This window comes from Trachemys scripta, chromosome 14 (assembly GCF_013100865.1).
Source record: "Trachemys scripta elegans isolate TJP31775 chromosome 14, CAS_Tse_1.0, whole genome shotgun sequence".
Lineage (NCBI taxonomy): Eukaryota > Metazoa > Chordata > Testudines > Emydidae > Trachemys > Trachemys scripta.
The window spans coordinates 31,422,119-31,434,184 of record NC_048311.1 but is presented as its reverse complement, the minus strand read 5'-3'; the positions used below and the strand labels follow the sequence as shown (position 1 = coordinate 31,434,184).

Below are 12,066 nucleotides of genomic sequence, written 5' to 3'. Positions count from 1 at the left end.
GTGTGTTTTCACTTAACTCTAATTAGCAGCATGAGCTAATTAACATGGGCTAACATTTCCTCTGCCCTTCCTCATGCTTTTGGAATCCACTGACCTGTTCTAATTAAGGGGCCCAAGCGGGGAGCAGATTGGAGTGACTCAGAGCACTCGCAGTTGGAATAAATCAAGCGCTTTGCGGAAGGTCACTGATATTTTTCAAATTGAAGAAGTTGCGTGTGTGTGTGTGTGTGTGTGTGTCGGTAAGGTCAGTATGTCTCTGTTGACAATAAGCATCTGAAACGGCAATATATTTCCCGGTTACCTCTATTTAGGCATGAGCGGCACTAGAAAGCTTTTGATACACTCAGCATGGGTAGCAGAAGGAATAGCTAGGGATGGCTTTTTATCATTGCCAACTGTCAGGCAAATGCATCTCGACTTCAGAAGTAGATGGCTTGCTCGATTAGATAGATCTGTAATGCTAACAGCCTGGCGGGTGCTTACGTGGAGCCTTTTCTTTTCATTGCAGTCTTCAATTTATGGACTCCTGCATGTTCTGGTCATGCTCTGTGCTTTTAATTTTGTTACCCTTTTGTGCTGACAGGACAGAGATGAGAGCCCGTTGTCTTTCTGGTGCCAGCAAATCAGCTGATGATAAACTGTGCAAAGCTGCTGTTTGTCTGATTTGTTCTGTAGCTTCAGGCTTGCTAGGCGCTCCTCTTGATGCAGAAGGACAGATTGTGGCTTTGGCGAGCATACGGCCTCCATGAAGACATGACAAACGAGAGTAGTGACGAACGTAATCAGGGTGAGAGTAGGACAGGATTACATGAATAGGTTCATGCAATCATTTAGACCAGTTGCGTGCACTTAATAGTTGAAGCTTTATTAATATCACCTGAATCTTCTTCATTAATTCTCACCAGATTAGGTCACTTCTTGTGGGCCATGCTGCCAAAGTGACCTTTTAGGATCAGAGGCTGACCCTGGTAGGTTTTAGGAAAAGTGTTCCTTGCTTGGGGAAGTGGAAGCCTGGGACTAGGCACGGAGGTGGCAGTGGAGAGGCATCTGAGGGGCTGACAGAGAAAGGAGCGACAGAGGAGAGTTCTTTTTAAGGTGCGGATGGGTTTTTACCCAAGTCTTTCAGTCACCTGAATGTCCTTCCCTCCTGCAAAAACCCATGTTCTTCCGATCAATACCTTTGCTGAAAAAAAAGTGACAGCTGCTAAACCGTTCTGCCACCTCTGTGTATCTCATCTGAGCCCCTCCATAGCTGAACCGTTCCCTCTTCTTTCCCCCCCTCAAAGTTAATTTTAATCATTGGTGAAAGCTGCAGGATCCACCTAGCGCCTCTCTTTATCCAGACACCACCCAGCATAGATAGCAGCAGGGCAAGTTAGCCCCTTCCCAGCCAACGCCATATCTGGGGAAAGCATCTTTCTTGCCACACCTGATCAGTCCGTAGCCTCACTCTGATTCTGCTGACAAAGGTTTTGATGGTGGGCTTGCTGTGAACAGGTGTCTGCATCACTGGGAACGGACTGAAGTCATCCACTCATTTCACACCCAATTGCCTCTTGGGCACAGTCGACCTTGGTTCTCTTTCCTTCCCAGTGTTGGTGTTTGGTTTTTGCGGGCAGTATACAAAGGGTTTTAGCAGTGTGTGTGTGTTTGTTTCTGCCCAGTTTACCGAGTGGGAGGGGCGGAGCTATTTCAAGTATATGATCCAAATAGCCCTGGCTGAGTGACCCGTCCTCTTCATTATTTACCAGTCCCCCAAGTTTTGTGTCATCCGCAAGCTTTGTCAGTGATGTTTTCCTTCCAGGCATTGATAAAAATGTTAAATAGCACAGGGCCAAAAACCGATCCCTGTGGGGTCCCACTGGAAACACACCCCGTTTGCAGTGACATTTTAAGACCTATCAGTCAGTTTTTAATCCATTTAAGGTTTACCATGTTAATTTTATAGTCTCGGTTTTTAATAACAATGTTGTGTGGTACCAAGTCGAACACCTTACAGAAGTCTAAATCTGTTATATTAACACTATTACCTTTATCAGCCAAATTTGTAATCTCATGAAAAAATATCCAGTTAGTTTGAGAGGATCTATTTCCCATAAACCCGTGCTGATTTGCATTAAGTACATTGCCCTCCTTTAATTCTTCATTAATCAAGTCCTGTATCAGCCGTTCCATTAGCTTGCCGGTGATCAATGTCAGGCTGACAGGCCTACAGTTATCTGGGTCATCGAACACGTCTCCTGCAGATCCCCAGTTCTCACAGGTAGATGGAGAAGTCAGAACTCTGAGTGCTTTCAACTCCCATTCCAAGTCACTATTGTTGTTAGCAAGGACTAAAAAGTGATGATGCACTCAATGAAGAGCAGATTTTCCTCCATCCTCCTGACTTTTTTTTGTTTTTTAAGCCTCTCATTAGTTTTACTCCGTTATCTCATTGTGTCTGTTCTGAAGTAACAGGTCTGGGTAAGGTCAGCTTTCACAGAACTTAAGTATTTTCCTGTTTCGTGTTTGAGTGTGTTGCACAATCACACACCCTTTTTTGGGGAAGAAATCTCTCTTCGCTTTTGAAGTCAAACACAGATGAGGTTTGTAAGGCTCTGCCACCCCCATAATAAACACCTAAAGGGTAGGGAAAGTAACAAATGCTTTTAGGTTAACACATGCTGTGCAATTTGCATTGAAACAGACTTCTGCTTTGCCTTTCTCTTGTTTTGCCAGGGTGATTTGAGCCCTGGTCATGGAATCTGCTCCCAGTGCCCACACAGACAACTGGGGCATTCATTGGTTCTTGTTAAATTAATGCTTCCTTTAAAAAATTAGATTGATCCTTGACCCTCTTCTTATCCTATGTTTAGTTATTGTGAATTAATATGCATGGAAAATGTTTAAACCCATGAGGTTATGGAAAATATTGTGAAATAAGGAAATTAACTGCGTTGTTCCAAATTTCCTGCATTGCTGATTTTTGTTCCTTTGAATGCTAGGAATTCTGCCGTCTGATTTAGAAGAGAGCAGTGTCTTACTTTTCTGAACAGTTTGTCAGCATTTGCTAATCTGGCATTTCAGGGTGTTGCATCCAATTGATTCAATTTATGGATCTTTGTCCTTTTTAGTCCATATCAGACAGTGGCACGTACATGAAGTTCCCCTCTGTGCACACCCTTCCAGTATTTCATGGAAAATGTTTACACTTCCACATGCTTTTTTCATCCGCTCATCACATATTCTGTAGCACACCTGATCCTACCGCAGCCCAGCTTAGACGGACTCCCACGGAAAATCTGGGAAATGCTCAGAGGAAGAAAAGACTTGTAACATTTTGCTAAGGAAAAGTCCTTTCTAAAAGAAGAGCGCCTCGTCAGTACATCTTCTAATTGCCGGGTTAATGGAAGTGAAAGCACCCTGATTAAACTGCAGTAGAACGATGATCGCAAATATGTGATTAGCATTAATAACATCAGTCAGAATATATTATGCAAACGAGGGGATAATCGTTTAATTATTCATCTTCAACCTTTATATTTTTTTAAAGTCACCTCACTCATCAAGTTTCTCATTGCTAGCTCTGGTGTATGTTAGTTTATATTGCTGCTCTCTGAATCAAAGCGCCAAAGCCACATTGCCACTCTCCTGTCTCAGGTAGAACGAAGACACTGATGTCCCATGCTTTGAACAGTGATCCCTTTCTTGACACTTTATGTTCCTCCAGCCTTTGCTTTGCGAGTACATTGCCATTCGTTTTGTCTCTAGGGTTAAACCCTTTAATGAATCCAGAACCTGAAAACTGTAGGAAGAGAAGTAGCAATTTCCTGGGAAACAAGTAGCGCTGAAAGGAGCTGTAATATACAATGTCTGATGATCTCTGTTCCAAGGGGAGACGTACTGAAATCTAACACATTCTCCAGTCTTTCCTCCCCTCTCCTCTATAGGCTTTCTGCGACCTTTTCCAAGCTGGATATTTTATTATCGCTAAATTCTGTGACAAGCAGAAAGTTGGATTTAAACAGCATATATATATATAATGGTGGAGTTGTGCCAATGAGACCTACTGAAATTTAGTTCTTTACTGCCACATATAGTCTTCTAGTTGAGTGTGTCGAGGTCAGTAGTGACACCTAGTGGCCTGTCAGATTAACCTCAGCTGTGAATTTCCTATATACGTTTGATGGTGTGCCCATGTCTCTTGGGGTGTCTTTTGAATCACAATTTTGCGGTCTCACTGGGACGTATTTCCCCGGCCTATGGTATTGCAAGTTCCTACTGTCTATGGGAGAGTCCATTTGGATTTACTGCAAATCCAACACTGACCTGGAAACATGATATTGTCTCTGACTGGTTCAATGAATTTCCTCCTTGGACAATGTCTTTGGGTAGGAACCCCATTCCTGGCCCAGGACCCCGTTGTGTTTGTACAGCACCTACACATGTATTTTTGTTTTTATATGGGCACATTGTCTCCTCTCCACACCTATGTACATTCTGAAAAATGTTAAAGGCCTGATCGTACTCTGGAAATGATTCAATAAAATTACATTGTATGGGTCCTTATTTATTCTTTCCCTCAATTCCAAGGAAATATGCTCAGTTTTGAGTTAGTTTTCTCTCTCTAATTGTCAGTGCTGCAAACTCAGGCCTCAATTGAGAAAAGCCTCCTTTTTCAGAAATGCACTTAAATACGTGCTTATCTTCTGTTGCAGTCAATGGGCATCAGCAGATGCTTAAAGTTAAGCATGTGTTTGGTTTTTTTTGTGCTCTCCTGAATGGGGCCCCAGATCTGAGGCCCCAATCCATCAAAACATGAACCTTAAAGTGCTCACATGCTTTGCAGAATCAGGGCCTGGGAATCCAGCTTGAATGTTTTCTGCCTGCATTCCTGATGTGCAGGGCAAGGTTCCACGTGCAGTTTTGACTGTGCATGAGCCAGAATACAATCCAGTTCACTCTTCTGTAGTTGTATTGGCTCAACAGCGCTGACGGCCGCACACGTTTTGTCAGCAGAGTAAGGTACTGTATGTTTAGACGGTTTTCTCACTGTAACTACACTTGAATTATGGTTTGTTTTTTTTTTCTTAAAAATAGGTGGCATTTGGAGTTTGTTTTGAAACCTGGTGTATATATACATGAGTGTGTGGGCATGAAATTAACATCTTTGTGTTTTTTAAAATCCTGTTCCCTGCAGCTTTTTCACTGCCAGATCCATCCCTGTATATTGAGTGCAGCCAATGCAGAAGCTTCTGTGAAATGCATGAGGTTTGCAGATGAAGGATGGAGTCAAAATTCCAGTTCTTGCAAATCCACAAAGTCTTAAAACTGCCGCTTTGTGGAACCGGCCCTATGAAACCTGATCGTTTGGTGAAACCTGCCTGGGTTCGTTTTTAACTACATAAAGTTTTTAACTCAGGCCCAGTTTGTGGAAAGACATGTTGAAGGTCATCAGGCTTCTCAGTGAGCTTGGTTCTGTCTTCTTGATTTGCAGCGAAACCCTGCAAAGCTTGATGGCTTCCCTTTGAGTTGGTTTGAATCCAAAACTCGAGGAGGTGTGAACCAAATCCAAAAGCAACTTTTGCATGAAACCCTGAGAATCAAACACACTGAGCAGTGCCCAGATCTGCCTTTAAAACCTGTGCTGATTCCAAAGTTGTCTTTGCGCATTGGGTAGGGGGGAATGTAGAGAGAGGAAGACGCACACTCGCAGATGGAAACAATGTTAAATTTCCCTCTAATCCATTTCAGGGCATCAGTGAACCTCCCCACGCCGCCTTGTCTAGGAGCTACGATCCGAGAGCGGTGAAAGAGAAGTATGACCCCGAGCCGACTTATCACCAGGACTACGGGAATGAGCTCTCCATCCGGATAGGTAGAACTGGGCTTCATTCAGGCAAGCATCCTGTCATATACCAACAGCAGAGTTAGAACTCGATTAAATTGGCTCATAGACTATAATATAGATATGCTCGAAATTTAATCCACTTCGGTGCGCACACACGCTTTCTCCCTCTCTCTTTCTTGGTGCAGGCTGGCGTCTGGCCCAAGAATCATTGCTTCTGTTTCTCCTTCAGTTCTCAAAACCACTTGCATGAATTATTAATAATTAGACATCTAATTTGACAATGAAATGAAATTCACTTATCTTGAGATAATAGTTTTTCAGCTGGGAAGGAGTGGGTGGCTGGGTCACGTTTGCCTCCCCATGCTGAATTGTATGCACCCATGACCCTGGTGATGGCTTGCTGTAATTATGGGCCACGACTGATGGTCACTTTGTGGCTCCTTGTTTTGGAGGATAATAGAAGTAGTAGCTGTTAGAACGTGGAATAAAAATGTCCCGTCTTGGGGAATATTTATTTGTTTCTTTTTAACAGTTTTTTAAAAACCAGTGGGAACTTCTGATCTAATTTTGTAATTGGAAAGCATGTTAAAGCTTCCCACTTTTAGGTGAGCGTGTTCAGTGTTTATACGGCCCTGTAACGAAGATCAAGTGTTGCACCCATATCCTATCTGATGCATCTTCTACAGGGGGTCTAGATCCTTCCCTTGTGGGAAGACGAACTTGATCTAATCGGATTTTCCTTCTCTAGCGACTGAGAGTCTGCACAGGGCAGAAAAATGTAGTTTGATAAATGACTAGTGAAAAATAGTCTCACTGCTTTGGTATTTTTCTTGAGTTTAAGTGTATCTGGTACACTAGACGCTACCCCAATTTCTCCCCTCCAAGTATGGAGATGGGAGCACATCAAATAAAGAAGTGAGTCTTTCTGCCAAGAATTGCATTAGCTCCTCGGGCGGGGTTTTATTCTTTATTATCTAGTTGCATTCTTTATGTAAAACTGTTCTGAACCAGAGTGCTTTTAACTTTTTTAAAATTTTAGACAGGGGTTTTGAAAGGAGCCTGAGAGGGTTAGGTGTCCAGTTACCAGGGGATTTAGATGCGTCATGTCTTTAAGCTCCTTTAACAAGTCCAGACTGATAGTCCAGTTCATAATTCTATTACTTTGGAGCATTGAGCATGCTGGCAATTTTATGTCCTAAGTGTAATTTAATTTCACTCTTAAAATAATCATGCATCTTTCTGTAAGTTCAGAGCTACTCTGTTTTGTACATGCATCTGCTCTTGGTTGTAAATGAAAACCATGGAAGTCGTTTTGAGAACAGACACTTTCCATTATGCACTGTTGGTTTGCTCTCTCTGGGGAAACTTTTTAAAAACGACAACAAATCAATACCCCTTTTATTCTCTTCCGTGATATTTTTCTTCTTAGTTTTTTGCTTGTTGGGATGAACTTGCTATTTTCACAAGACAGTGTGATTGCCAAGAAGACCGATGGCAAATAGAGACAGACAGCAACTTGTTAATTAGCAGCCTTCACTAAGCCCATCAAGAACTTACCAGCTGTTTTCTTGTGAGATTTCTCAGGGCACATAATGGGTATTTTATTAATCTAAATGGTGGTACTTGCTAATGTCAATTTTGACATTAGTCACTGTTGAATTATTAATTTAACTTTAAAAATCCCAAACAAGTAAGCTTAAAAAAACCCAGCCCCTCTTGCATTGTTCTGCAATTGACTTAAAAGGTGGAAGGTGGTAGTGATGAGTGGAGTGGAGAGACTGATATTGACTTGATTGAAGGGGCATGAAAATGCAAGTCTCTCCAATCCTGTGTAACCAGGGCCCCGATCCTGCAAAGACGTGCAGAGACTTAACTTTACTGCCATGAGCATAAGTGTTCACAGGATCAGGGTCCTAATTACTGCTCGGTCACGCTTAGCCGACATGAATCTTCAGGTCAATGAATCCACTCAGTAATGGGAAGATTCACCCCAGAGCTTCATAAAAGATGGGTGGGGTGGAGGAGGAGTCCAGTGAGCAGTTGACCTTGTGCTAGTAAAACAGGAGTCTATCCCCTACTTTTCAATAAGTTGGGGAGGCTGCTCCATTTCCTTCTATGTCTGTCTGTTGCCTTCGTGCCCCCTTGTCTGCATGTTGTTCCCACTGGATGAAAGAGTGGCTGGAACGGGAGTGGATACCATCTGGGCTGACCTCTAGTGAGCGCTCTGCAAACATGTGATCTGGGTTTCACTTTCCCCCAAGTGTTGAACATCATCTTTCTCTTGATGCTGACAGTGCTTTGACCTTCCATCTTCAGGTATTAGCTGAAGCAGTTCTAAGGTACCCGATCGGTGGGTAGTAATCGATCTATCGGGGATCAATTTATTGCGTCTCGTCTAGACGCAATAAATCGATCCCCAAACACGCTCCCCGTTGACTCCGGAACTCCACCAGGGCAAGAGACGGAAGCGGAGTCGACAGGGGAGCCGTGGCTGTCGATCTCACGCCGTGAGGTAAGTCAATCTAAGATACGTCAACTTCAGCTACGCTATTCTCGTAGCTGAAGTTGCGTATCTTAGATCGATCCCCCCCCAATGTAGACCAGCCCCTAAAAACCAGTTTTATAAGCTGCTGCCCATGGGAAAAGAGCAGCGTTCATTTTTATGAGCGCAGTTGCAGAGGTCTATACAAAAAATGTATCAGTTACTTAAAGCAGTGTTGAAAATACACGTGCTTCCTTTGGAGCAGTTTTGCCTGTACTCCATCTCAAGCAGACGTGTAAAGTGAAGTTTTGTGAAATGCACATCTCTAGTCTCGGATTGTTAATGCAATGGGGAATATGCATGCAGGCTTGATAAGTGTTATCAATGTATTAAAGTCAAGGCCAGATTCAGTCTCCAGACATGAGACCGGTGTAACTGCCTCTCCCCTCCCATCGCCAGGTGCACGGTCATGCTGCAGAGGCTGTGTTAATGTTGGTCTGTATTCCTTGACACCATGAGAAGTGCTCCCCTAAATGGTAAAATCCAGCCATGTGCAGAGGGGCCATGCACCACCTATGGCCTGTGTAAGCCCTCTGCCTTGGTGTGCATTTCACCCACAGTGATTAGACTCTGGCCCAGCAGGAATTGGGTGCACAGGGTCAGTTCAGCTTGTGTATGCGCCAAAATGCATTGCACCCTAAGTCCGGCCCTGGAATGTCCCTCCTGTGGCCTGGTTGCAGAGGAGGTTGTGGAGATGCACCTGTGTGGATTAGGAGGAGGGGCAGAATCAGAGCTGGAACTCTGGTGGCAAGGGCCCGCTTCTGAGTGTGGAACACAATGCAGGCTGATTCCTATTTTAAATTTGCCATTTGCTTGCAAAGAGTGTCCTTGCCTCTAATATATTCTATTTACTATTGCACTTTCCCTAGGATCCGCTGTTATGCCTAAAATCAAAGAATTGTTAGATTTGCCGTTCTGCAAATGACGTGCCCATAGGCTCTGATCTTCAGATTGCCTAATACCAGCCCACTTGTTCACTCTTTGGTTCCCACTGCTGGCCAGGCAGCTACTGGTGAACCATGAGCCCTTGCGGATTTCCAAGGGTGATGCATCTTTGGGGCTTCAGCAGCTTCCTTAATTGACTGGTTTGTGGCATGAATCAGATGGTCCTAAACAGAAAGTTCTTGTCCAGATTTTTAGCCTGATGCTCGGTGCTTGAAACCTTTTTAGGTTAGTTCTCTTAATTGATTTTCTTGGTGTGGAAATCTTCATTTGAGGCCATGGAAGTGTCCAGGTCATTGAAGGGAAATACCCTTCCCTGTGCAAGGTCTATGGAGAATAGAAAATAGCAGCCGGAGCCCCTTGGCGGCGGGATTGCCTGCGGTTACAGAGGACCCTGTACTCTGAGAATGCTTCACAGAAGAGAAATGAAAGCCCTGAGGTGCTTGTTTGATTTCTGTCCCTCCAGGGTGGTTGAATTCAGCCAAGTTCTCCTCGTTTTCCAGTCTGAGCAGCCACCAGACTCTGCTCGGTTTAGAGGTTGTGTTTCAGATCCTCCCACCTCTGAATATCTTCGTCCCAGTGGCCCTTTTCGGTCTGCTTCAAACCTCCTGAGTGAGGCTTTTCTCATTAGTTAGGGCACCTTGGCCCGTTCCTTCCTTTTCAGCAGCAGCCCCTGTCTCGGATTGTGCTTTACTTGCTTTCGTTTTTGTCCTGAGTGACTTGATTTCCCCCCCCCCCCCCCCCCCGAGTTGTTGGGCTCATTGTTTGAATGTCGATTCTATCATTTTAGCAACCCATATATGTGCAGTGGGAGCTCTTAGGAAACAACAAAACAGATCAAGTCTATTCCGGCAGCAGACTATTTTGCTGGTGTCTGTCTTCTCCAGGCGTTTCCCTATAAAAGAACAAGCTATGTTAGCACGCATTGACTTTGCAGCCCTCTTTTAATTGACACGTATATTCTACCTTCCCTGCGAATACCCAGAGTCTGCACAGATGATTGTCAGGAACGCAAGTAACGTCAACATGGATGGGTGCCTAGGGACATCTCTGCAAAAACATGGAGACTGGCAGTGGAAATCCCCTCTATTTGAGGGCTTGTGTAGCGTCAGCTCAGCTGAGTTTGACATCAGGGTCAGGGTTCAGTAGGTAGAGTGGCTGTAGTTTCAGGATGCATAGGTATCCGGAGGCCAGAATTTGACCCCTTACATCACAGCTACATTTAGGCTTTGCTCCTGTTTAGGTCTCAAGAAGGATTTGCAGACAGCAGTGTGTCTAGAAACTTGAGCCATGAATCCTGGTTATCGAAACTATATATTAACAGTACGGGGATAATTGTTCCCAGCGGTTCTCCAGCGCAGAATGATTCATGTTGCTCCAAATTAGACAGACGAGAGTAGGAGGGTGATGCTACTCCCCAGCCAATCTCTTAGTCTTTCTTCCTCCTGCTTCAATTATTCCTGCTACAGCATTGTAGGTGAAGCATCCGTTATATCAAACAAAATGCTTTCTGGCTGGTTCCAGTTGCACTGCAACAAAGGCTCTTACACCGAAGTCCCCGGAGGGTCCAGAATTAGATGTTGAATATAGTTTCGGCATTGGGAGCCCAGAGTGTTCCCCTGCCTTCAGAGAGGCACTGTCTGCTGGTGGGAACGTGAATCAGCCTGGTGCGTGCGGAAACCGTGTCTTTGCAAATCAGGAGTCGTCATTCTGCAGGCTGAAGCGGCTGCTCGAATGGAGCTGATTTGGGGTGTGTGTGTGTGTGTGTGTGTGTGTGTACACGCACGCACCCATGCCTGCACAGAGTTCTCCCAGGGGAAGTCAGTGAGGAGTTGCAGAAGGGAACAAGTAGCTAGGCCAGTAACTAGAAGGACTATGAAGTGCCTCAGATGCCACCTTGCAGGTGGGATTCACCGCACAGATCGCTAACGTTCCTCATCCGTAGAGTGGACTGAAGTGAACATAGTGACTCCTACAGAAACTGCACTGTGAGGTGGCTTCTCGTTAGGGACTCCCTCATTTCAAGTGAGTCAGTGGAAGGGCGCGAGAGGTATCGTGCTCGGGCTCTGCGCACAACTCTCTAGTGATCCACACAGAGTCATGAGATCGAGGAACAGCGAACATGAGATCGAGGAACAGCGAACATGAGATCGAGGAACAGTGAGGCTCCCATTCTGCACAATACTTAAGCACATGTCAGACTTCAAACACGTGAATAAGGATCTGGCGGTTATGGCGGATCAACTGCAGAGCTACACAGCACCTTTCATCTGAGGATTTCAGAGCATGTTACAAATGGAGAAACTGAGTCAGGGTGCAGTGAAGTCATTTGCCAGGGGTTGCTTAGGGAGTGAGTGATGCAGCTGGGATTAGAACCTAGGTCTCCTGACCCAGGGTCTTAGGCTCTGTATGACACAGTGAATATAATCCAGGTGTGTTGTCCTTATGACAATGCACAGTCCGTTCTTGTTAAGCAGTTTCTCTTCTTTCTTGCCATTTCTCTATTGGTGACTTTTATAGCCACCTTCGAAAACTGATGATCACATGCCAGGCTGTCGTGCTAGTTGGTTTCGTTGAGGTTTGCTGATACCAGCTCCAACCCTTGGTCTTCCACTTGGTCGTTTTTTATCCACGCTCATTGCAAGAGCCATCCTACCGACACGGCTCTTGGGTCTCTGCTGGCTGTGCCCACGCTAATGCAGCCTGGCCTTCCTCAACTTGTCTTCAGCTGACAAAACCTGCGTTAGGTCCC

The 12,066-nt window shown here is 44.7% G+C and overlaps 1 protein-coding gene across 4 annotated transcripts in view; it reads left to right on the top strand.

Annotated features, from left to right (window-relative positions):
* Positions 1 to 12,066, top strand: part of SLC39A11 (solute carrier family 39 member 11) — a 260,526-nt gene that overhangs the window by 73,727 nt on the left and 174,733 nt on the right. For 3 of the 4 annotated variants that reach the window (XM_034789978.1, XM_034789976.1, XM_034789980.1), the window contains one exon: positions 5,734 to 5,878. In XM_034789978.1, coding sequence (XP_034645869.1) covers positions 5,734 to 5,878 — 145 coding nt within the window. The remainder of the gene's footprint in view (positions 1 to 5,733; positions 5,879 to 12,066) is intronic. The other variant, XM_034789979.1, reaches the window with a different exon arrangement.